We start from the raw sequence: 27,500 nt of genomic DNA on the forward strand, positions 1-27,500 counted from the left end.
CACAATTTCGGGCCTCGCCCCCCAATTTTCTTTCCGTGCCCACATACGGTCTCATGACTGGGACACGTGGCTCCCTTGGCAGGCACTACCCTCTGCCGATTCTCTAACAATGACACCCCCGGGCACAACACTGCCTCCGAGCCTACCAGCTCCCTAACACCGGGGAGTGCCCTCTATGGTGACTCCCCTGAAACGCACACGTAGCAGGCTGGCTTCCCGGGCCCCTTTCTGAGGGTCACCCGTGCCCACAACACTGCCCACGCGGCTAACGGCGCCCCGGGCCCCCGCATCACGCTATCCCGGCCCCCCATGGGTCCTTGGCCTACCGTGGCCGACTAGCCCGGTGCCCGGGGTACCCACTCAGCGATACTCACCTTTCGCAGCCACACTCCCAGCCCGTCAACAGGGCTCCTGCACCACTCCAAACGGGTTTCGAGCCTTCTTTCCCACCAACAACAAAACGACTTCCATTTTCCAATTTGTCTAACCCAGCTAACTCACTCTACACTGACCCCGGGGTCCCTTGGGCGGGAATCACTCCTTCCCCCAATCACTCATCGCACCATGCATTCCACATTCGCTCCATTCACACAGACCCGCTGGCCTCACTCACTCAACATGTCTCCACCTCACTACTCTTCAACACACACACACCACTGAACTCTGCCATCCTTCTAACGACCTCCCTTAACTCACTCGTGCTCCCACGTCGTCCCTTAAACTACAGCACGTTCCTTTTAACACTACATAGCTAAGCTACGTCCCCACTACACATCCACAGTCTGTCACTGTCCTCAAATCATCAAAAATCACTTTCCCAACCTAAAGCTCAACTAAAACCCTCTTCCTAATCCATTCCACGGGCTCCATGAGGACTTACCCCTGCCCTATGAAGCCGGTGCAGCTAAACTAACCCATCCCCCTAACTAGTTCCATTCCTGTGCCCGGCCAAGTGGGTCTTCCACCCCTTGCCCAGGGATCCTGTTCACCCGAAAGCGAGGCTTGCTTTTACCTTTTTTTTTTTCCTCGCGCAGCACCAGCACGGCAACTCGCAACCTGCGCACCAGCGTGGCAATTCACAGCCGCGCACCTGTGGTGTGACGTCATGGCAGCTGTTCGCGTACCTCGTCCCTCTTGGATGGTACCATCGGGCAGGGATTCACCCTCCTGCTGGATTCCAACCCTGCACGCAGCCATGACGCCACTCTGCGCATTTAAAAAAAAACAAGCTCCACGTCTCGAGGGGTTCCCCATGCGAACACAAGTGCTCTGCCCGTTGGAGCTTCACACACCCGCCCACGTGGAAAACCCATCCGGTCCAAATCCGTATCCTGCCTAACCTTTGTCCATCCACGGGATCGGCAACATCCACCGCTGGCGTTTCCGGACCGGGCTTCACTCCCGCAAGCGAGCACGTGGTGGCCTCGTGCGTTGCATAGCACGGACCTCGTGCTCGGTGCTGGGCAAACCCGACGCGGTCACCAAAACAGCTACGGCCGCTACTCGGCCTCTGTCCTTTTGTCGCCGTCGTCTCCGTTCCACGCACACACTCCTGCGTGTTACAACGCACACACACCACGACATGACATTCACCCCGGGAGACACGGCTGCATGCTCACGCATGCCGACCGACATCTCCCTTACACACAGCGACCTCACACACGCTGTCCCTCTCACACACCGTGTGCTGGGAGACACGCACTTCGGCACACTCGTGACCACACCACTAACACACGGGGGCGCACTCACACCTTGCACCACACACACCGGGACAACCACACTGGGGATTCGTGTCCCCACAAGGGTTCCCGGGGCCTCTATACCCCCCAAGCTCGGTGTGCACCCGTTCGCAGCACTCCTCCCCTCGACCTCGCAAAGCACGACCGAACCCACCTGGTCGTGATCAGCTTCGAGGGAGAATAGCGTCTCCCTCTGTTCCCGAAGGAGGCTATCCAGCTGCTCGCACCGGGTCACTAAACAGTCCGCCAGCTCCACCTCCTGGTCCTCCACTACCTCAATGTGTGTGTGTTCGTCACTTACCCCGTCCAATTCACCCTCTATCTCCCGTGTCTCTGTACATTTTCTCCCCTTGGTCCTTTTTTTGTTTCTTCCTGGTTCCATTTTCCTTCTCATTGGAGTCGTTCTTCCTCTCTGAACCCCATTAGCTGTTCGTTCTCCTTCCGGAGTTTTTCGATCTCCGTGGACTCAAATTTTGCTCTCCCCTCGAGCTGGTTAATTTCAAACTCGTATAGTTTTTGTTTTCTCTCCCACTGGTCCTCATGCTTCTCAGCCTCCAATCTCATAGTTTCTTTCAATTGGCTTAGTTCTTTTTCCTGTTTCGTTCGTTGTTCGTTCATTATTTCTGCATACCTCAACCTTGCTTTCTTTTTCAATTGTTCTTGTCTTTCTTTTTAAATTTCTTTCACCCCCTGTCCCTCATTCTCCAATCTCATCGTTTTCTTCAATTGATTGATTTTTTTTCCTGTTTCAGTCGTTACTCTTTCATTATCTCTGCATACCTCAACCTTGCTTTCTTTTTCAATTGTTTTTGTCTTTCTTTTTTAATTTCTTTCACCCCCTGTTCCTCATTCTCCAATCTCATCGTTTCTTTCAATTGGTTAACCTCAAATTCATGTTCTTGTTGTTTTATATTCCACTGTTCCTCTCGTTCTTCCCTCTCCAATCTCGTTGTCTCCTTCAATTGACTTTCTCCTTCCTGCTTCATTCCTTGCTCCTTCACTTTCTCCTCGTACTCCAACCTATTTTTTTCCTTTTGTCGTTCAGTTTCAAATTCATACTCTTTCAGTTTTCTATTCCACTGTCTTTCTTGTTCCTCATTCTGCAATCTTGTTATTTCCTTCAATTTCCTGATTTCTTTTTTCTGTTTCATTCGTTATTCCTTCATTACTCTTTCTTGCATCTCATTCTGCAATCTCGTCATTTCTTTCAACTGACTGATTTCTTTCTCCTGTCTCATTCCTTGTTCTTTGTATTTTCCTATTCCACTGTCTTCCTTGTTCCTCATTCTGCAATCTCGTTATTTCTTTCAGTTGGCTGTCTTCCTTCTCCTGTCTCAATCTTTGTTCTTTCAGTACTCTTTCTTGTTCCTCATTCTGCAATCTCGTGGTTTCCTTCCATTGGTCAATTTCCTTCTTCTGTCTCATTCGTTTTTCCATCATTACTCTTTCTTGCATCTCATTCTTTAATCTGGCCTTCGCTTCCAGCTGTTTGATCTGCACAGTGTGGTTCCTTAACGTTTCATTCTCCATTCTCGTTCTTTCCTCTCTCAACATCCTCAGCTCGTTTGGTAACTCAGAAGCTTTCTTTTCCAATTCCTTTCTCATCTCCGCACACTCCGACTTTGCTTTGGCTTCTAACTGTTTGATTTGCTCAGTGTGGTTCCTTAACGTTTCATTCTCCGTTTCCGTTCTTTCCTCTTCCAACGTCCTCAGCTCGTCTCGTAATTCCCTCTCTGGCTCTGTGCTCCAGTATCTCATCAATTTTTTTTCGCATTTTTCCTCTCTCTGTTCATCCCTTTCCTTGCACATCTCATCCCTTTTCTTTCTCATCTCCACATACTCCAACTTTGCTTTTTCCCTTTGTTGTTCCTGATATTTCTGTTCTCTTTCTACCTTCTCTTCTAGTTTTCCCTGCCATCTCTTATTTCTTTCTATTGTTCTTTCCAGGCTTTCTTTGTCCTGATTGCATGATCTTACCTCTTTCTTTAGTTGCTCTACTTCCAAATTGAGTTTCCGTTTTTGCTCTTCTAACTTTTTTTTCCCATTCTTCCTCCAATTGTTTCCGAAGCCCGCCAATGTCCGCCTGCCTCGCCTGCCATGCCCACGTGGTTTGAAACGGTTGTTGGGAGCGCTCGCCTTGTGTCGCGCCATTCGCCGCGCCATAAATAGCCGCTCGCTCCGTGCTGCGCTGAGGTGCGATCGCGCCGCCATTATGCGACTCAGTTTGCCGGTAAAGTCCGTGCTCAGAATATGGGGTTGAGCTTCCCCAGAAAGAACCATCCCGGGTCATGGACTCCACATTAAAAGACATATCTAATACCCCCGGGAACCTGCTCGCCTTGAGACTCCATCTTATTTCTCATAAGAGATTAAATTTAGCTCACTCGTAATTTGGAGGGAATCGCGGGTCGCTCCTCTCACCCCTGAACCGATTCCCATGAATTTAGTTGGATACCGGGGTGGATTTGAATCCCACACTCCTGTACACCAGTGTTGCGAATTCACGCCCGCCGGCGTGCGATCGGTCGCTCAACTCGAATGGCGGCCGCCTCGCCCACCGGAACGGACAATTCAGTCGTGACCCTCTCGGAACAACGCCGGGAGCTAGTCATGGGTGGGGGTTTAACCTCACCACGATCGTGCCAATTGCCCACCCGCGCAGGATAGGGTTGCTCGCCAAATTCGACCTACCTAAGTACCTGCGCGAGTGGTCGACCGGGTGATCGTACCACGCCACAGGCCGACTCTGTACCACGCCATAAGCCGACTCCAGACACGAACCGCTTAAGCGGTCTGTTCCGTGCTACAGTGATAACTGAGCGGTGTTATCGTCGGCCTTGACGGTTACGAATAATTACCGGGATGTTGCACCCACTACGAACCCCTTACGTGATGCAAGATGGAGGGTCAATAAAAAAGGAAAAGAGACGAAGCAGAGCAAGAACAATTACACAAGCACATTTAATTGCACACACAGACAGCGGAGAAGGCACGTATTTACAGTCACAATAATCATGTACAATAAAGCAAGTCAAGCACAGTTGTAACGATAAGCCAAAGAAATACCACGACTAAAACCGTCACACGGCAACACTTAAACAATACTACTTTAATGGAGATAGGCACCACCCACAGTCATTTACACAAACCCAAAGGAAAAGCAAAGTGGCAACTTCGCTGTGGGCTGTCGAGTCCCTCTCCCACGTCCGTCGGCGTGGTCGCGCCTGGCCCCGACTCCTCGCAGTCGGCGAACCCTCTCCGGCACTCCTCGTTCGGACGCGTGGGTCCACCACACAACCGGCGCTGTCGCGTCTGCCGTCCGTGCCTCCCTGGATAGGTCGCCCGCCAAACCGCGAGCGCAGGACCAACACGACAGGAACTCGAAGACGAGGGCCAAGACGAGAAGAGACTCAAGACTCTCGGACGACAAAAAGCTCTCGCGACAAAAGACCACCACTGCAGACAAGCGAAGAGGAAGAGGAGGAGGAAGAGAGTCGAGGAAGAGAGAGGACGCGCCACGCCCGTGTCCGTCCTTTATAGCGCGGGGCTCCGCCCTTTGCTCCGCCCCATTTTCGGCTCCACCCTCCTTCGAGAAGGTTCTCGAAAAGGGGCGTTCCCTCACTCTCTCACTCCACCCCGCCCCATGCGGGGGCCGGGGGAGTCAGTTTTGGCTCAGGGCCAGAGAATTATTCCCCCAAAAAGAGGCCCCCACCTTTTCTCACCTTTGACCCCCGGCTCAGATCGCACCTCCCCCACACCAAGCGCGGAGAATTCAAATGGGAGAAACAGGCGGGTAAAGCCCACCGAGCATCGTTGGTGGTTTTTGTTTGTTTGAAATAAAAGTTTGAACAGAAAAATGGCTAACTCAAAGCGTCGCAGCCCGGATGGATCACATAAATTCCCTCTATACAACGGGTTTGGGCTAACTACACAAGTATTTACAGAGATATCTCACCTGAGGGTCCTTTATGACGTAATGCGAATTTCCACAATCGTAACACTATAATATATATATATATATATATATATATATATATATATATATATATATATATATATATATATATATATATATATATACATACAGTAAATACATATACATATATACATTATATACATATATATTGTTGTGGTTGACGAAATTCGCAAACCACCATTCAGGTCCCTTAGGTGAGATATCTCTGTAAGTATATGTGTAGTTAGGCCCAAACCCGTTGTTTAGAGGGAATAAATGTCATTCATGCGGGCTGCGACCCTTTTAGATAGCCGTTTTTCTTTTACTATCTTTATTTTGGACCAGCCGCCATTACTACCATCGCCAACCACGTCTCAACAGCCATCACACAACAACCACCAGCCGCAACGCCGCTTCACAACAACAGCCACGACCTTTACCGTCACAACTCGCCCTCGCAACAATCGCATCACCGCCATTTCCGCGCCGCTTGTGGGCACCGATACTGGACTCGTGCAGGGCGCGCACCGAGCAGCGTGTGCAGAAACATCACAGCCTTTCCGAAGAAAACGGATCAAAAATGACTCACGCCCACTTCTGTTCTGTCCTATCGGCGAGCGTGGGGCGATTTGGCCCCGCCTCCAGGTGCGTTGGAGTAATATCGCTATATGCAAATTCATGGATCAAAAAGCATTCACGCCCACTTTTCCTCGGTCCAATGGGGAGCCAGTTAGAGGTGAAGGGTCGGAGGTAAAGGGTCGAAGGTGAAGGAGTGAGGCCACGGGGCATATAAGGGGCTGCGTTCGTCAGTCAAGTCAAGAGTTCGGGCTGAGTGAAGAGTTGGGACGAGTCAAGAGAGGAGTCGGAGAAGGCGGTTGGACGGAGCTGTGGAGAGGTGGCGGCGGCGAAGGCGGTCGAGGGGGTGCTCGTGTCAGAGTCGGGGAGCTGCGGAGGGGAGAGACCAGCAACGCGACCAAGGTCGTGGTGGAGACGCTCGTCGCGGGATCCGAGACAGGGAGATATCCTCCTTCCCCCGAGCATCAACAACCCCCTCCTGTTTCCCCCCGCACTGAGATAGTGCGAGAAGGGGGCCCCGTTCCCACCCCATACCAGGCAGTCCCAGCGAGGCCCGCGGAGTCGGGGCGCCACCGCCATTTTGCGGCTCATAATCAGACGGGTAGGCCCGACACTGTCTCGGCCCCAGGCCCGCCTACCCCCCTCATCCTTGAGGGTGGTCCTTTTCTTTTGCTTTGAGTGTATGTGTTGTCGGCGCCGTCTGTGAAGTAAAACTGTATAAGTGTTTCCGTGTGCTCGGTCGTCGGTTAGATCTGCATTGTTGCATTTGCTTTTTGTGTATTATTGTGTTTCTTCTTCTTTTACATTTGCTTTTGGTGTAATTGTATATGTGTGCTTTCCGTTCATCACGAAATAAATGTGCTTCATGTTGAACTGTTTTCCCATTTCGCTTCGTCTTTTCCTTTATTGAATCTCCATCTTACTTCACGTAAAGGGTTGGTCGTGGGCTAAAACGCCCAATAATTAATCGAACCGTCGAGGCCGACGATAACACCGCTCGGTTTTCCCGATAGTACGGAACGGGTCGCTTAAAGTGGCCCGTGTCCGAAGTCGACCTGCGGCGAGGTGCGATCGCCCGGTCTACCCTCCGTGTGGGTACTTAGGTAGGTCGAATTTGGTGAGCAACCCTATCCCACGCGGGGGGCCAGTTGGCACGATCGTGGTGAGGCCGAAAGGTCCACCCGTGACTAGTTCCCGGCGTTACTCCGAGAGGGTCACGATGGGATTGTCCGTCCGGTGGGCGACGTGCCGCGATTCGAGTTACGTGGCCGCTCGCATGCCGGCGGGCGCGAATCCGCAACAATATATATATATATATATATATATATATATATACAGTATATACATAGTGGAAACATATATACATTCAGTAAATGCATATACATATATATAGAGTATATACATATATACAGTATATACCTATATATGTACAGTATATACAGTGTATATATATATATATATATATATATATATATATATATATATATATATATATATATATATATATATACATATACACACACACATAAAGATATTGTCACGGATCCAGGGTTGGAAGCCTGCCATGAGGAAAGAGAACTTGGGTCCCTCCCAAATGCCCGGTCCTGAGACCGCCAGGCACAGATAACTCCATGTCCCGACAGGTTTCTAGGCAACCACGGATGCCAATTGGCATGGCCAATCCAGGCAATATTCCACTACTTTGCGTGATACCTTACCTGTGGATGTCTGGCCAATTGGGGTCATGTGCCCTCAGCACACACTCGGATTGCTGCCGAGCATTACAGTGAATGTGCGCTGGCTAATAATGCAAACAAGCCGCTAGGCGACGAGGGATTCGCTCAGATCGAAGCGCTGGATACGATGCTTTTCATTCTGACCGATCCACCGACGAAGATTCATTACCAAGACGTATTGGTTCGCATACAATTGTTCCTCTACCTGGCAAGATTTTTCCTCTTGCGTATTTTGCCAACTGGCACTCCTCAATAAAAATAATAGTTTTATGTGGAATTTCCCACAAACATACCACAGCATACCCACTTTGTGAGCCATGCACTTATACTTTGCTCTTTTAGTGGGGTGCCACCGAAACTGATCGATCTGATGTCTGAACTCTACTCTGGTACTGAGAGTGCTGTGAAGTGTGGTGGTACCGCCTCTGACTTATTTCCAGTTGTTACTGGAGTTCGTCAGGGATGTGTACTTGCCCCCACACTTTTCAACACTTGTATGGACTGGATTTTTGGGAGGATGTCGGAGAGATCAAGTTGCGGTGCATCGTTTGGCAATGTCAAGATCTCGGACCTTGATTTTGCAGATGATGCAGTCATCTTTGCGGAGACTTTAGACATCCTCTTGGGGGCCCTCGAGGTGCTGAATGAGGAGTCGGAGCCGTTGGGATTACGGATTTCTTGGGTCAAAACAAAGATCCAGGCTTTCGGTGACATCTTGGATGCTGCTGTCCTGTCTGTGTCTGTTTGTGGTGAGGATGTTGAGGTCGTGGATAGATTCACTTACCTTGGCAGTGATATTCATGTCTCCGCAGGTTGTGAGCCGGAGGTCAATAGACGTCTGGGTCGGGCCTGGGGAGTCATGGATTCACTGGATCATGGGGTGTGGCGCTGCCGGTACCTGTGCGGGAGGACGAAAGTCCGAGTCTTCAGGTCCTTGGTACTTCCAGTCTTGCTCTATGGGTGCGAGACTTGGACTTTGACCAAGGATCTGAGACGGAGACTTAATTCCTTTGGTACCAGGTCTCTTCGGAGAATCCTTGGCTATCGCTGGTCGGATTTTGTGTCCAACGAGCGGTTGCTGAGAGAGACTCGGATGAGATTTGTTACCTGCATAGTCCGTGAGCGTCAGCTGCGGCTGTATGGACATGTGGCTCGTTTTCCTGACGCTGATCCTGCTCACCAGATTCTCTCAGCGAGGGAGTCTCATGAGTGGAGGAGGCCAGTGGGCCGACCACGTGCCTCATGGTTGCAGCAGGTTGACCATCATCTCAAGGAGATGGGGATGGGCCTGGCATCTGCCTGGGGGATGGCCAGACGGAGGCCCCTGGAGTACCGGCGGAAAGTGGACGCAGCGACGCACTGTTCTGGCACATGCTCCCATACCTGACCTGACCTTCCCACAAACATACCACAGCATACCCACTTTGTGAGCCATGCACTTATACTTTGCTCTTTTATTTGAATGAAGCAATCTAGGATCTCAAAAACAGAATTATCTGAGTACATTAATCACTAGTCGGTGGTATAATAGTTCGAATGTCCACGACAAGTTTGAGACATCGACGATTTGATTCAGACCTTGGCTGAGTCATACCAAAGCCTTTAAATATGGTACGTGCTGCTGCCTTGCTTGACACTCAGCACTTGAAGGACAGAGCATGGGAAAGCTCCACAGGTTGACATCCATGGAGAGGAGGAAATTCCTCCTGAGTTGCCCCCATTGAGTGCAGAAAGAAAAGCAACGTCATGTGGATGGCATCGCTTTTCATTCCACACTCAGCAGGCCAATTTGGTACCAACCCTCATATCAACACACTGAAACATTTTAGTGGATATTATATAGAAGAGCTATTTTAAGAGAACAAACCACAAACCTTGACCACCCTGTTGTAAACTTCCATGGCACGAATCCATTTACAGAGCCCTTCTGCAGCTGAAGATGCCTTTGCCACCTTTGTGGGATCAAAGTCTGGGTTTGTAAGGTACTCCAAACGTATAGTCTGCATAATGGCCTCCTGATTTGAAAAAGATATGTGATTAATTAGGCAACCAAGGAACTACATAACTTTCAACTATTATCAAAATTAAGGCTTTATAATGTCCTAGATATACTGTACATGAAAAATTTAAGCAATTGTTTCAAGATAGTCAAATAAACGTTATGCTGAATTCAATGCATTTCCATTGCCAGGTAGACCAGGGTAGCAGAAAGCCCTCAAAACATTTTGTTACAGTGAGGAGTGAGGAGAGCCATCCATAGTTCAGGGATACCATTCTGAGGAAAACATTAAGCCGACCTCATCATCCCAGTCTGCCTGTGAAGTGAAAATACTAAACTAAAAATCACTCAACATGATGATTAGGGTGGAGTCTGTATTGCAACCTTTTGCTATCGAAACAGTAAACGCAGTGATGTACTAATTCAGGTGTGTTTTGCACGTACCGAAATATTATCTTTATTATATTCCTTCAACATGGTCAAGAAGGTCATGTCACCAAGGAGGCGTTTGCTAGGCCCCCAGTAATCCCACACCTGCAAAAGACCACAGCATCATCACAACCTGTATACTTTATAAATCTCCAACATCTCATTTATTGAACAAATGCTTATCATATCCAAATAATCTGCAAAATGCAATTTTATACAGAAGTTACAATGTGCAATATCGTGGAGAAGCTAAACCACAGAGGATAAGATCTTTAAAAACTGGCAGGGGGCAAAAGGGGAACAAACAGAGAGAAAAGACACAGTAACAATCCAAACAAATCATTAAGGGCAGGAATGGAAGAGTGAAAATGAAAAAAGATTAAATGAATAGATAGATGTGGGGTCAACGAGAGGGAAAAAGATCAGATATGGGTATGGGAGAAGCATGAGTCAATGATATACATGAAACTTGAAAGACCAAACAGAAGAGCAAGAGCAAACAGATGACAACCTTGGCTGAGCAGTATAGTGAAGTACTTGGAGGGTATATTACTGTGAGGTCAGTCAAGAAGGATGTCACAAGGTCAGATAGTTTGCTGCACAAGACTGACCCATCTCAGCCGACAAAGCCCCAATTCAGTGGAAGCGAGAGGGAATGCTTCCATTGAAACAAGAAAGGCCACATGATGGCCGATGTTGATTAAAGAAGGCAGCTCAGATGAGGTCACAACAGAAGGCCACCAGTGCAGTGCACGATTTCCAGAGAGAAGATGTTATGTGCAGTGCAGAGCCAAAAGAACAGTCTGCATCAGCTGTGCAACAGACAACAGTGTCCTGAAAATATCCGGGTGAAAAAAGGAGGATTTTATTCAACACCTATGGTCTTCAGTAATTGTGAGAAAACCACCGCTGGCATCGCCAATGGCAGCCTCACCGTGGATGAAGGCTGCTTGGGTTCACAGAAAGTTACAGTGCTGCGAAACTCAGGATGTAATAGTGCAACTGTGAAGAAAGACCTGGTGACTACAAAGCAGATGACTGACAAGGTCTACTCCTGCAAGCTGATTAATAGTGCATTGCATCACTATTCAGATGCAAACATCCACGTGGACACACCATACAATGTAGGAGAGGTGGAGGTCATGTGCATAGAGGACCCCATCTGTGGTTTTGTGATCGGTAATATACCGGGAGCACGAGAGGTCAAGGATCCAGACCCAAACTGGATTCCACAGTTGGCACAAGCATCAGTGACTCGGGAACAGACCAAGCACAAGGACGACATCAAACCATTGAATGTGTCACAATCTGACATTCCTAAGGTGACTGTGCAAGAGCTCAAGCAAGCTCAGAAGGAAGATGTCTCACTTGAAAGGTTGTGGAAGGAGGTGCAGGATAACAGAGATCATCAGATGCAGGACAAGAGCAAGTACAGGCTCGAAGTCCACCTAAGTTGTCTAACACCATATCTACACAACTGACACGACCGAGGTGAAGCAAATCATCGTTCCGACCAAGTATTGGGAGGCCATGATGGAAGTCGCACATGAATCGATTGTGGGAGGTCATCTTGGAGTGAAGAAGACAACTGACAGAATAACCAGCAACTTCCATTGGTCAGGGATAACCAGTGACTTCATCAGATTCTGCAAGTACTGCGACATCTGCCAGAGGACCATCCCCAAAGGGAGGGTTTCCAAGATACCATTGAGAATCATGCTGTTGATAGAGGAGCCCTTTCGCAGAGTGGACGTGGACCTGATTGGACTATTGTCCCCAGTGTCTGACAATGGCAGCCAGTACATTTTGACCATTGTGGACTTTGCCACTAGGTACCCTGAAGCAATTGCGCTCCCCATGACTGAGATGGAGAGGGTCGTGGAAGCATTACTAGAAGTCTTCTCCTGAGTAGGATGCCCACAAGAGGTACTGAGCGACCGAGGTACTCAATTTACATCAGACCTGATGAAGGAGGTGTGTTGACTCATTGCGATGAAGCAATTATTCACGACACCATATCATCCCAGGTGCAACGGACTTTGTGAACGGGTCAACGGAGTTCTGAAGAGCATGCTGAGGAAGATGTGTCAAGAGCGACCACATGATTGGGACAGGTACCTGCAGGTGGTGCTATTCGCTTACAGAGAGGTGTCTCAAGCAAGTACTTGGTTCTCACCATTTGAGCTACTCTACAGACAAACTGTAAGAGGACCCATGCTGTTGTTGAAGGAACTGTGGACTGGAGAGAACACGTCGGAGGTTCATAATGCCTACCAATATGTTTGACTTACGTAATTGACTGGAGGAAACTTGCCGACTGGCATGAGAGAGTTTACAGGCAGCACAAGGCAGTCAGAAGCATTTCTATGATAAGAAAACCAGAGACAGAATGTTCCAGGTTAGAGACAGAGTTTTATTGCCACTACCAACAGAGCACAAGTTGACACTCCAATGGCAAGGACCACATGAAGTTCAGGAATAAGTCAACCAGATGGACTACAAGATCTGTATCAAAGGCAAGACCAAAATTTACCATGCCAACCTTTCAAAGTTGTATCTATCATGAGAGAACTGACAAAGCTACTGATATCACGTTACAGCCAGATGTGGCCAGTATGGCAGTCATCGACCCAGAGCTGGATGGTCATGAAGAATGTGTCTTGGCAAATGAAGACATTCTGGAATTGATGAGATGCAGGGCTGACGGAGAGACACACGAGGATGTCAACATCAGCGAGGATCTGTCAGCAAGGCAGAAGGAGGAAGTCCAGGAGTAACTCAAGGACTTTGTGGATGTTCTCCCTGGAATCCCAGGTACTACCAACCTGGAAGAGCATAAGATTGAGACCACCACAAATGAGCCAGTCGGAGTGAAACAGCGCCAAATGCCATATGCTATGCAAGCTGTGATCAAGGAGGAAGTGGAAGCAATGTAGGAAACAGACATCATCGAACCATCTACATCATCGAAAGCAGCCTACAACTCATCGGTGGTGATTGTGAGGAAAAAGGATGGAACCAACCGTTTCTACATTGACTTTTGAGATTGAAATTGGTGACAAAGTTTGACACTGAACCCATGGGGAATCCTGAAGCTATCATGGCAAAGCTGAAGCGAGATCGGTATTTTACGACGATCGACCTGAGCAAGGGTTACTGGCAGATTCTAATGGAGGAAGTCTCAAAGGAAAAGACAGCATTCATAACCTCAGATGGTTGGTACCAATTTAAGAAGATGCCATTTGGCTTGGTAAACTCAATGGCAACCTTCAATCAAATAATGAGGAAGATGCTGCATGATTTACATAACATCGACCACTATGTGGATACCATTCTGATGCACACAGTCAGATGGGAAGACCATGTCAAAACACTGTGGCAACTCTTTGAGTGGATCAGGAAAGCCGGTTTGACTCTTCGGCCTTTCAAGTGTTACATTGGATTTCACGTACTGGAGTTTGTAGGACACTAAGTAGGAAAGGGTCAGGTACAGATGGAGGAAGAGAAACTCACCTGCGTCAGAAACACCCCAGTACCGACGACCAAAGGACAGGTTAGATCGTTCCTGGGCTTGGCAGAGTACTATAGGAGGTTCATACCAAACTAAGCAGATTAAGTTGTGCCTCTCACTGACCTCATCAAAAAAGGTCAGCCCGACCACATTCCGTGGGAGGCACCCCAACAGAGGGCATTTGAAAGGATCAATAACCTTCTTTGCAAGCCCCTTCCAGATCATTCATCATGCAAGTGGATGCATCCGATGTCGGAATCAGAGCGGTGTTGTAGGAGTACAAGGATGGAGTCTTTCCTGTAATGTATGCCAGCAAGAAACTTCTGCCCCAGGAAAGGAACTACTCTGTGATATAACGTGAATGCCTCGCAATTGTGTTTGCTGTTAAATTCCAGAACTACTGTACATCTACGGACAAGAGTTCATCATACAGACTGATCTTCAGCCTCTGTCGTACACACAGAAGTGTAAGATTGACAGTGTGAAGATAATGTGGTGGGTGCTGTTCCTCCAGAACTTTTTTTTTTAATACTTCCACTTATTGTGGTAGCATGATTTCATGCTTTCAACGGGCAATGATCAACAGTGCATCACCACTGCGACTGAGTATGAAGGCGCCACTCATGCAATGCCCCTATTACCAGTTCACTGGCACTCATTTTGCTGACCTCGGAAGGATGACAGGCTAAGTCAATCCCACCTGGTGTTAATTCAGCAGCCAACAGGGCTCAAACTCAGGACCCTAAGATTCCAAGCCTGCCACCAGAACAACTAAGCCAACACCAAGCTTTTTCCTCCAGAACTATTGGTTCTGTATTCAAGCCATTAAGGGATCTGAGAATATGGGAGTTGATTGTACGAGTCAACGATTATATGATTGTTTGTTTTGCATCCTCTGATTTTAACTGACTGTTGTAAAAAAAAAAATATATATATATATATATATATATATTTGCAATAATATTTTTCAAAAGGTGTGGGGTTTATTTGTGAGTTATAAGCTGGAGGATATGGTGAGTAATCATTCGTTGTGGTATTTGTGAATAAGCCAAAAAGTAAATTCCGAAACATGAATGAGTAAAATTGGTGGCATGTTGTAGGTTTACTGTGGCACACATTGGTGAATTGCAATATATCAACTGCTTGACTGTAGAGGGCAGTATCGTACTGTAACCTGCCTGGTGAGATTTGTGAAGGTGCTGGAAAATTCTCAGATGAAACTTCCAGGATGAACGAGTATCGCATTTACTGGAAGGCACGGGATTGTTCCATGTTACTATATAAACCCTCGAGAGGGAGGTGTAGAGAGACGGGTGAGATGTGATGAACCGTGTGTTCGATCGTCCCCGTGCTCGATTTAACTCTGATCAGTGAACAGGTGTAAATGTCCAGAGCAGTTGTTAACGTGCCGAGCTGATTATAATCAGGTTGATTAAAATTCATTCAGATTGTTATCGGGAAAGAATTCCTTTGAGCTCTTCAATCATTCTGGATTCGGTCAGCATACGAGAAAGAACAACGCGACAAGACTCAATCGTTCAACAGCCATGGTGAACGAGGTGAACATGCGGGAGTTGAGCCAGCAGGACAGAGATACCAGGTGGAAGCAACCCAATGTGGGAATCAGAGTTGGACATTGTATGTAATAATGAACTTCCTCATTTGACTTTGTGTCTGTTTATTTGAAATATAAGTTTCAAAAACGTTATGCTGTTGATGTGGTCACTACAACACCACTCAGAAGTCACAGACACCAACTGACAAGGATCCAACTGATTGGGAACCGACTGGTATGGTCGTTGATACTCGTGAAGCTCAAACCTTGGATTGCATCCGTTAAAGGATGAGCTGGGTTCGGCACCACGAACAACATACATACACTAAAGGGAAGGAAACCCCATGGTGTGTATACTCCCCCGATGGTCAATAACAATGAGGTCCCTGGACTTGATCATCTTCAGGGGAACAGTATGATGAACTAGCCTCCTTTGACGAGCCATATTCTATCACACTATAGATGAACGCCACTTGGTTGTACAGAGAATACAAAGGCGTCGGCCAGCCTTAAAGGTCAGTTTGAGGATGTGATCTGTCTGAATAAAGGTTGATTTAGAAAGTCAGTTCTAGGAATTCTAGGAATTGCACCTCTTCCAGGCATTGACTAGAAAAGCTAACTGGGGAATTTGATAGCAAATCCTTCTGGAAGCAAAGAATGAAAGGTTATGACCTTCTTGCATTGAAAGACATGTTCCAGATACTTGAACACAGAAGTTTTTTTCCCTCCCAGACAGGGATGCTGCCCCCGCTTGTCTCTCAGAAGCATGTACTGTTCTGCACAGGGTGGAGTCATCAGAAAAATGGCATCGAATATATTCCTGGGAAGCAGAGAAGCTGTTGATATAAACCAACAATAAAGTTGGTTCTAAAATCCTGCCTTGCAGCACACCAGCAACTACAGGAGAATTACAAGACAGATTTTAATTTTATTATTATTAATTAATTAACTACTTATTGTTCCATCAAATCTAAAGGTTGCTATATGCCAAATTAAGGCAAATTTAGTGCCTCTAAAGACCAGAGTAGGAATTGTAAATTTGGAAAGGGAACTGGCGCACAATAGCCTCCTTTTATTTAAAGGTACAAACAGAAGACATTTAACATCTAACAAACAAATGCTAGCAGATGGGACATCTGGTTTAATGTCTCATCTGAATGGATTGGGTACACACTGATTCAACTCCTTGCCTGTGTAGCACCAGGATAGCAATTTCTATTTGGGCTAGGAATTAATCCTGGCTGCACAGCACAAAGGCAAGTATGCCACCTTTGGGCTACCATGCCCAGCCCTAAAGGCCCAGTCACACCTTGACGTTTTAGCCAGCAATGGTAACGTATTAAAATGTATGTAAAACGCTGGCTTACGTTGAACTTTTGATGTTTTTTTTTTAAAGATTCGGACGTATTCATAACGACTTGGTCTTATGCATAACGTATTAGTAATGGACACAGAACGTTTCGTTGTGTTATAGATAACTTTTCCCAACGAATGCTGAACCTGTTGTCGGCCTTCACAACCTATGCCCAACGATAGTCTAACTTAGACATAGCGCGCTGCACACATCGCCGACGATGACGTGGCGTAGGTTATGAAAGGGCTGCCGCACAACGATTCAAATCATAACCGCCGCAGAAATGGAAGTGTCAACATCACAGTCACACCTTGGCGATCTTGCCAGCGTATGCCGACCTCTGAAAAATGCATCTAAAACGCTGGCGCACGTCGAATACGGTATGGGTAAGTTTGGGATGCGTGAATAGAACGCTAAAGTACGCTATCATACGTCGTATTAAATGGCGTATGTCTTGTAATTTTAAACATGTTGAAAATTTTACGACGTACTTGCCGTATGACACACGCTCTGCATGCGATGGGAATAAGTTGTACGCACGATATGCGATCGTTGACACACATCGACACACGTTACTTGAAAGGTGCTCATAAGTCGAAGCACGTCAATGTAATGGTTAGCGTCAGTTTTCCAGACTCCCGGGTTTTTTTTTTTCTTCGGTATGACGGTGTTCAGTGTACAGTGCGGTTATGATTTAAATCTTTGAGCGGCAGCCTATTAATTATATTATATTATAACCGCACTAGAATTCGAAGTGTCAACATCACCATCATACCGAAGGAAGGAAGAAAAAAAAAAAAAAAAAAACAGGGAGTCTGGAACACTGACGCTAACCATTACCTTGATGTGTTTCGACTTATGAGCACCTTACAAGTAACGTGTGTCAATGTGTGTCACCGATCGTGTAACATGAGTACAACACGTTACTCATAGGTTAGAAATAAGTTTCGGGTACGCTAAACATTACCTCGACGTGTTTCGACTTATGAGTAACTTACAAGTAACGTGTGTCGACGTGCATCAACAATCGCGTGACGTGCTTACAACTTATGGCCAGCGTTATGCGGAACGTGTGATTCATACGCTGGCATAAGTCTTAAAATTTCAAGCATGAAAAATTTGAGGACAACCGAAAAGTACAATGTTTAAAGCCAGCGTACAACGACGTATGGCAGTGTTTTTCAGCGTGCTCTCAATGTTATCAAAACTTACCCATAACGTATTCGACGTGTACCAGCGTTTTAGACAAATTTTCCAACAATCGGCATAAGCTGGCTAAAACGTCAAGGTGTGACTGGGCCTTAATACCTGGTGCTCACTGATCATAAAATCATAAAATCATGAGTCACATTATATCACTGATGCAAAACTCTGGTGCAGGAATCATTTTGAATTTCAACTCAATACGAGGTAATGATTTAACTCCTCTCACTCCTCACACACACACACGCACGCACGCACGCACGCACGCACACACACACACACACACACGCACACACGCACGCACACACACACACACACACACACACACACACACACACACACACACACCTCCCTCTCCTTGCCTTTCACAACTCAATATTTGTTCATAACCTTTTTCCGTGGTTTAATTGGGTCATTGATCTTTTCTGCTTTGATGTCCATCATCACACAAATTGCTGCCATTACAAGTTTCACGCCAGCTGGAGGATTCTTCATGGACTTAACGATGGTGATGTCAGTGGGCTGGTGACGACATGGAGAGTTCATTCAAAATCGTGAAACAAAACCACTCACACAAAAGCACAAAGCACCCCTTTCCTGCTACAACACTGGATGCTGGGGATAAAGGAGACCTTGAGTGTGTTCAAAGCTGCCCTAGCAGCCTCGAGTGCAGGAATGGCTTCAGCAAGATCACTTTCGCATTCCACCTTGAGTGCCTGGGCCACGGCAGCTTTCTCCGACGCCACCCATTCTTCAGCTTTTACCAGTGCACTCTTGGCCTCCACCTCAGCAGATTCCTGCTCAATGATCTGAGACGAGCACACAACACAACACAAATAAAAATGATCGCTCAAAGTGTAAGAAATCAGCCTTTAAGATCCACATTACATCTGCAGTAAGAGCAGAATGTTAACTCAAATGTAGAAAGAAAAAGTCATGAGTTCATAAAATTCCAGGACTTGATTATCTTTAAATTGCACTTTTTTATGAACTAAGTGACACTTGATCCACTTTCAAGTTTTTGGCAACATGTCACAATTCAACGATTTTTGGAATTGCTAAGAACATCTACAGAAATGTCTCCTTTGGAATATTGAGGAACCACTTGGTCTCAGAACTTTGGAGTATCTTCATTGGTGAAAAATGTAAAATCGGGAAGCAGTTACAGGTTTACAGTTGTTTTTTTTTTTAGATACAAGCAGTGAGGCTCGTGGAAGAGCAGAAAATCATGTCTTCACCTGATAAAGCAATACAGAAGGATGTGTGACAACTACAACCCGATGCTTTGCTACAAATGAAAATTCAATACTGACATAACTGTGTGCAAAGGAGCAATGATGTGGCAAAAAAATTAATCAGTCTCAGTGACAGCATCTGTGAGCATTAATCTGACCCTGATCCTCAGCCTGATGTTGCAGGATGCTTTGGCAATAATTGAGGTTAATCATCCAACTATCTGGAATTAATTCAAAGTGCACCACACATCTGTTAGTTAAATAACTTGGAAACAAATTTTTAGTGCAATTTCATGGTTCATGCCTTTTCAGAGAAAAAAAAACATGTACAAACCACTCACAAGGTGTTTAAAGAAACAAGTTGATGTCAATGCAAGCAAGATGGTGTGTTTATGGAATCATTCCAAATTTCATGCAATACAAGACACCAATGGGCAAAGGTGTGGATCTTCATCACGTGGGCATTTTGGCAACAATATTTGATGATGCACACTTAGCAAAACCAATAAGTCGAACATAATTGCTGCTTTAACATATGCAAGTAGCTTTAACATGTGAAAAGGATGCGAAAAGGCTGAATGCCGAAACTCTGATCCCAAATCTTGTGTCCCAAACCTATCACTTTCTGTACCCACCTTTCCCAGTTGCACCCAGCTGTTCATGGACTCTGTGTCCTTTTCTCCCAACAAGGTGGAAAGCTTGCTGTCAAACCTTGACACAGATTCTGCAACCGGTCCAGAAGGAATCAACCCACGTGTCCTAAAAACTGCTCTGCTGCTCTTGCTCACCCTCACCCTGTTCTACTCAACGTCATCTGCCATCTGCTTGGAAATCAGCAAATATTACCGCTCTGCATAAAAAGGTGCAAAAGCTGATCCCTGCAACTACAGACCAATCAGCCTGCCCCCAATCATCAGCAAGGTCATGGAATCAATCATCGCTTCCGACATCAAATTCTTCCTCTTCTCCAATGGCTTGATTTCTGACCATCAATTTGTATTGAGATCAGGTCACTCTACCCAGACATGCTGCTTGTGCTTCTGCTTTCCCAACAATGGATGGATATCCTAAATGGTAAACATGAGAGCAGAGCCATCTCCCTCGACATATCTCCCACCAACAGCTTTAGATACAGTCTGGCATCCCGCACTGCTCACCAAACTCTCTTATTATGGTATCCAAGGCAATCTCCACTCACGGCTTGCAGACTTCTTCTTCTGTTGCAGTCAACACATGGCTCTTAATGGCTCTCTCTCATCTCCTCTTCCTATCCAGGCTGGAGTTCCTCAAGGCAGTGTTCTTGGCCCTGTGCTTTTACTTGTTTTCATCAATGATCTCTCAGATTACCTGGACAATCCTATTTATCTCTTTGCTGATGACTCCACCCTCTGCAGAACCATCTCTCATCCTTCTGATCGGCAGGCAGCAGCCTCTTCACTCTCTGCAGACCTGGATAAAATCACAAGCTAGTCAAACACTTGGAATATGTCTTTCAATCCTGACAAATCTCACTCTCACTAAGTCTTTCCGAAAGGTTCATCTGAAAATCCCCTCCCCTTCCCCCAATCTACTTTCTCACAATCCCCTTGAAGAAGTCCTTTCATTCAAGCTTTTGAGCCTCACTGACTGACGCAATCTTTCCTGGGAAAACCACATCTCCAAGCTGGCCTCCAAAGCCAGTCGCTGACTGAGCATCCGACATTGTGGAAAGTCTTTCCTTGGCACACCTGATCTTCTAACGATTTACAAGGCTTTCATCCACAGTCTGATGGAGTACTGCTCCCCCTTTGGGCTGGTGCTCCTGCCTCACACCTCGCTCGATTTCACGCTGTAAAAACCAAGGCTTTTAGGATCATTGGTATCTCTCACGAATAAGCTGAGTCTTTGGGTCTCCCACTCTCTCACCACAGGCAGGTCAGTGGTCTTTCTGTCTTCTACTGTCTCCCCATCCAGCCTTGTCCCCACCCCTTGCTCTGTCTGTGCTCTATCCCCCCTATAATTCTGCAGGGCATTCAAGGTTTGTCAAAAACCCACTTCTGGTGAAACTACCACAATCAATAATCACTACTCACCTTCACTCTTTCATTCCTATTTTTTCCCACCTCTGGAACAAACTCCCACACTCTCTTCAATCACGCTCTTCCCTCCAGGTCTTCAAAAAAGCTGTTCACCACCATCTCATGTCTTCCCCCATCCAAAATCTCGATCTTTTCTACCCCCAATAATCTACCCCAAACCCACCTCCTTCAAATTCCCTGTTTTCCTTCCTGAAAGTCCCTGTCATACCATCTTGTTTACCCCGTGTACCCCGCTCCATCCCTCTTCCTTCCACAGATCTCCTATTGTCTCAATAATCAGTGGGCATTAAATATCTCCCGGTGAAGAAGGGAGAGCTCTCGCTGGCACCCTGGCTAAATCCCAAATTCTGTACCATCGGCATGTATCCTATTATTTTGATGAGGAATAATATATTTCCAGCATTGTAATCAATTCTGTATATATATACATATATATATATATATATATATATATATATATATATATATATATATATATATATATATATATATATAATGTAGCTGTACAAGTATATGTCTGCAGAGATAAGTCAATTTTCAGAAGTTGGTACATTATACCATCATCATGTTGGCATTATCGGCTTTCGCTTGTTGAAGCTGAGGCTGGAGATGCTTCAACTCCTTCTCCATCTCACTGACCTGTGTGCACAGCACAGGAGTCAGGTGAATTCAAAAATTATTTGAAAAATTAGCATCATTATAAATGACTTAGAATCAGAGACTATGTGAAGCAACAGTTATAATTTTTTTTGGAGAGAGCGGCCTTAAGTGGCACTGCCTTATCGTGCTATTTGATGACCATCACAAGTTTCTGGAAGGCCATTAATTATCAACTAGCACCAAATGTACCCAGATCAGGCAGGGTAGGCCCCTCTGTGAAGATCATTCATATGTAGGTTATATTTACCTCCGCCATCGAAGGTAGTTGGAGGTTGTGTTTTCACTCCGGTCTGTTTGTCTGTCTGTGTCTGTCTGTCTCTCTGTCTGTGAGCAGGATATCTCAGAAAGTTATGGACGGATATGAACGAAATTTAGAGGACAGGTTTGGTGTGTGACAAGGACGAATCGATTATACTTTGGGGAAGATCCGGATACAAGAATTTTCTCTCTCTCTCTCTCTCTCTCTCTCTCTCTCTCTCTCTCTCTCTCTCTCTCTCTCTCTCTCTCTCTCTCTCTCTCTCTCTCTCTCTCTCTCTCTCTCTCTCTCTCTCTCTCTCTCTCTCTCTCTCTCTCTCTCTCTCTCTCTCTCTCTCTCTGCTGGCTGTTGGTGAGTCGAGTGGAGTGTCATGGCAGCTGTGTGGTCTTGGTGAGCTATGATCTGCCCTGTTTTTGCGCCTTTCTATCCCCTTTCACATCGTTTTTCACCTCCCTTCCTTTGTTTCCTTCTACGCATCGTTATTTGTGCTCCCACCCTCCCCTCGTCCCTCCCCTCTTCGTTAGACCTCGCGCTCCGGCCTTCCCTCGCGCCGTCGTCACCCCACCCCACCACACCCATCTGTCCTTGTTATTTCACGGTTTGCCCTTCGGTTCATCTCTTCCCCTTCCCTCCCCATCCCCCTGTTTTCTCCTCGCATACCTTTTCCCTGAGATAGAGACAGAAAGAGCCCACAGCTTCTTGTGGATAGCGTTTAGTTGGCGGCCCATCCCGGGCCTTCAACTGATCGGTTTTTTTCCTCACTGTAGCTGTGTTTATTTCCTTTGGAAACCTGTCTCGGCTCGTATTTAATTACAGCACGAGAGTAATCACCCCTCCTCCCCCTTCCTAAATATGACTTCTTATTCCCGTTATTCGGCATTTGAAGGATTAACAAGAAAACATGGCGTCGTCTGTGTCACACCCGACGACGTCAGCGTCGAGGATCTCGTTATCGCTACGGGAAACATAGTCGGTACTGACAAAGTTCGTGCAGCCTCGCGAATGAACAAACGTGTGGTAATCTTCGTGTCTGAGACAGAACTGGTTCACGAAATCGTATCGACCGGACTATCAACAGATGACGGACATTTCGTGCTCGTCTCCCCTCTGGACACTCCGGCCGTGAAGGTCATTATCTTGAACGCTCCCCCTTTCCTGAAAAATCAGACACTGATCTCCGAATTATCTCGTTATGGTACTGTGGTTTCTCAGATCACCATGTTACCTTTACGTAGCCAGGACGATCGGACGAAGCATGTGATGTCTTTTCGGAGACAAGCTTATCTGGTGCTTCCTCCCTCTAACGCTGAAAGAACCTTGAACATCGTTTTAAAACTCAAAATTGATAATCATCATTACCAAGTCTACGTAACCACTGACACCCTGAAATGTTTCGAATGTGGTAATTTCGGACACTTGAAACGATCTTGCCCAAAGTCAACCTCGTCGAACGATGAAACAAACCTCGTCAACAAGAATACGTCTTCTTCTTCTTCCTCGACTGTGAAGGAAGCGAATCCCGTGTCTGGTAACAACCCCCAGGCCTCTCAGTCCGATCGTCTAAACAGCAAAACGAATGTTTGGGATGGTTTCACCATCGTTTCATCAAGAAAGAGAAAGACTTTACCTGATGGTCGTTTAACCCAGAAGAAAGGAGCATTTACAAACGAGGAATCTGTCGGTAATGTTCCTGCAGTTGTGACTGACGTCACTCTACAAGGCCTACCCGGAATGGACCCGGAATGGACCCGGACCCCGGTACCTATGACCAACAAGTTCAGCCTACTTGCCGGTGAGGACAGAGACGTCTCTCTTACAGAGACCACTTTACCTGTTATTGCAGTGAAGAAAACTGTTTCACTCGTTAAAAACTCTCCTATTGGAAAGTCCATTGACGGTGATACACAGACCACAAGTGATGATCCTGCTGTCACTTTGGTAAATGTTAACCCTGAATCCTTGTCAGCAGGAAATAGTGAAACAAATGTTAACCCTAAATCCTTGTCAGCAGGAAATAGTGAAACAAATGTTAACCCTGTGACTGCTCCCATCTCATCACGTGGTGAAGCTAGAAACACAGGAAATGTTAAAATGGATGTTTTACGAGAGACCCCCAGAGTACTGTATACCTCCACGCCGTTGGAGGTCGATAACACCGTTACGGTCGAGGGAAGTGATATCGCAACATCCACTGATGGTGTTTCTGTTTCATCAACTCCCCCGATTATTTCCATTACTTCACCAGGAGATGTTCCCACAATGGAAGAGCACATAGACCTGGTAACCAGTACAGATCTGTGTATCAATACTGACGACAGTATCGATATGCAGGACAGTACAAGATTGTGTGACGTGGAAACTAAAACCGACTCTGACGAATCTGACCTGGAGGAAGCAAACAGGAACAGTCAGGTGGAAAAGCTCACCAGTCAAAGTCCTGCCCCCCCTGAACAAATAAGACTCTTCTTACAAAATACATAAAGGAAACCCAATTTAAACCTGACGGAATACTTTCCAGATCTACCGTCCTTCCTTGAGTGTGCTCAGGCTATCGTATGTAAACCTGACTTATTCGGTTTCCACCAGACACACCGTCACCGCTTAAAAAAACTGATTGCCAAGGCGAAAAGGGATCCTAATCAATTATCCCGCTTCTGATCTTATTCTTAGAAACTATTATTTTCCTCATGGCCAGTTTCAAGATTGGAACAATAAATGTTAATGATGGTGGGAGTCCGCTCCGCAAGATCCAAATTAAACAGTTGGTAGAGGACAACGGTCATGACATAGCTTTGTTACAAGAGACCCATGCTGTCTGATCTGTTCAGGCTCAGTGGCAACTATTTATGGACAAGGAATGTTTCTTCAGTAACAACTCCACGTCGAAGGCAGGCATCATGTTTGTCTTAGGGAAACATTTCCATCCGTCCTGCCTTAAATTTATGAGTATTATTGATGGACACCTTGCCTCCATGACCTTCTCTATCAATCAGATCAAGTTCACAATTCTCAATGTGTACGCTCCAAGCAAAAATGACGAGCGGATCTCCTTTTTTGCCGAACTGAGAAAATTCCTGCAAACACTGGATTTGCAGACTTGTCTAATTATTGGTGGCGATTATAACTGTACTGTTAATGCTTCATTTGACCGGAACGGGCCGGAACCCCAACCATGTACCGCAAAACTTTTTGCAAACATCATTGCGAAATATAATCTCCATGATATTTGGCGCGTGCAGCACCCTTCTGATCGGTCTTACACATGGTGTCGTTGTTTAAACAACCACATCTCACTTGCGAGGCTTGATCGCATCTATGTAAATTCTCATTTATTACATGGAGTTTATAAATCCGATATCGTGCCTTCTGGTTTCTCTGACCATTCCCTAGCTCGAGTCTTTATTCAACTCTCTAAACCATGTCCAGGGAGCTCTCACTGGAAATTCAATAACAGTTCACTCGAAAACCTCAACTTCATTCAGGCCTTTGAATCCTTCTGGACGGCTCTCTGAGAACAGAAGTTAAGCTGTTCCGTTAACCCGTTGATATGGTGGGATTTAGTAAATACCCAAATTAATGGGTTCTGTCAACAGTATCGTTTTTTCTCAACAAGGGCTGACCATGAAGTTAAGAAAAAATTACAGTTAGAGATTTTACAACTCCAACGAGTCATCGGACAAAATAATAGTAACATACAAAAAACCTTAACTGAGAAACAGTCCTTAATAAAGGAAATAACCGAGAGGAATGCACGTGGTGCCTTAGTTCGGATGAGGGTGCGACACCTGAATGAGGCAGACGTACCAGCCAAGTACTTCTTTTCCTTAGAGAAAAGTCTTCCCAGTAAACAGCTTTCTCAGCTGCAATTAGCAGATTCATCCATTGCCTTTACACAATCAGAAATCAAACTTTTCGTGAAGGAATACTTTTCGAAAATATATTCAATGGAACAAATAAAACCTGTCAGTGTCGCCTCGATCTCCGTAGGCCTGCCTTGCACGGCCTTGCCATTGGGAAAGCACCTGGTTTGGATGGACTTACAACCGAATTTTACAAGAAGTTTTGGCACTTATTGGGTCCAGAACTCATTACGACATTGAACACAAGCTGCCAGCTTGGAGAGCTACCTCGGAGTTGCCGACGAGCTCTTCTTACCCTCATCCCAAAAAAGGGAGACATGCTGAGTATTGAAAATTGGCGTCCTATCTCCCTGTTATGTACGGACTATAAGATATTTTCAAAAGCCCTGGAATTGTGACTTACTCCTTATTTATCCTCGTTGTTGTAGGAAGACCAATGTTACTGTGTCCCAAAACGTTTCATTTATGACATCTCCCTTGTGAGGGACATCATTGAACTGTGCAAGGAAAACCCTAAAGATTTAGGACTTCTTCTCCTTGATCAGGAGAAAGCCTTTGACTGTGTTGACCATCGGTACCTTTTCGAAGTACTTGAGCGGTTTGGACTTGGTTCAACCTTTATCTCTTATATTAAAATACTGTACAATAATATTTATGGTGTGCTTAAGATAAACAATGAACTTGTTGCACCTTTGTCTATTAACAAGGGAATTAGACAAGGTTGCCCTCTTTCCAGGTTACTTTATGCTCTCTCCATCGAACCCCTACTGGTTTCTTTGCGCTGTAGACTAACAGGGGTTAGTTTGTCCCAGCTTGAACGGCCCATCAAGGTACTGGCATACGCAGATGACGTATGTGTATTCATACAAGATATCAATGGCGTTAACATCGTTCGTTATTGTTTGTCCTTATTTGAAAAGGCTTCTTCAGCCAAAGTAAATTGGAACAAAACGAGCGCCCTTTGGCTCGGTCCATTGTGCTACTTGGCGCCAAGACTTCCTGCTCCACTGTCATGGGCCAATGATGGTGTGAAATACCTTGGAGTGTTCTTAGGTAATAATACCACAGTAGCAAAGAATTGGGCTAGTCTGCTTGAGTTTGTTGAGGGTAAACTGCAAAAATGGAAAGGTCTGATCACACAACTGTCATATCATGGAAGGGTCTTGGTCATCAACACACTGGTGGCCTCCACCTTATGGCACAGGTTCTTCGTGCTGCATCCTCCAGCGGCGTTGCTTCAACAGCTCCAGAAGTGCTTCGTGTCCTTTTTCTGGGACGGAAAACACTGGCTGCGACCTGGGGTCCTCAGTTTACCACTGACCGATGGAGGACAAGGCTTGGTCGACATAAAAAG

The 27,500-nt window shown here is 46.1% G+C and overlaps 2 protein-coding genes across 5 annotated transcripts in view; both read right to left on the minus strand.

The window, feature by feature from the left end:
• The window catches only part of DNAH12 (dynein axonemal heavy chain 12), a 323,986-nt gene that overhangs the window by 63,571 nt on the left and 232,915 nt on the right, over window positions 1-27,500 (minus strand). For all 4 annotated transcript variants that reach the window (XM_085863781.1, XM_085863779.1, XM_085863780.1 and 1 more), the window contains exons 48-52: window positions 21,929-22,009; window positions 18,690-18,866; window positions 18,448-18,579; window positions 10,450-10,539; window positions 9,881-10,021 (exon numbers count right to left, since the gene is read on the minus strand). In XM_085863781.1, the coding sequence (XP_085719907.1) occupies window positions 9,881-10,021; window positions 10,450-10,539; window positions 18,448-18,579; window positions 18,690-18,866; window positions 21,929-22,009 (621 nt within the window). The remainder of the gene's footprint in view (window positions 1-9,880; window positions 10,022-10,449; window positions 10,540-18,447; window positions 18,580-18,689; window positions 18,867-21,928; window positions 22,010-27,500) is intronic.
• On the minus strand, window positions 223-5,649 carry LOC147008883 (uncharacterized). The gene has a single exon (XM_085863790.1). It carries the CDS (start codon window positions 4,017-4,019, stop codon window positions 2,922-2,924), a length of 1,098 nt encoding a protein of 365 aa, XP_085719916.1. The 5' UTR covers window positions 4,020-5,649; the 3' UTR covers window positions 223-2,921.

This window comes from Eptatretus burgeri, chromosome 18, assembly GCF_056783735.1.
Source record: "Eptatretus burgeri isolate ZD-2024b chromosome 18, Ebu_testis_v1, whole genome shotgun sequence".
NCBI lineage: Eukaryota > Metazoa > Chordata > Myxini > Myxiniformes > Myxinidae > Eptatretus > Eptatretus burgeri.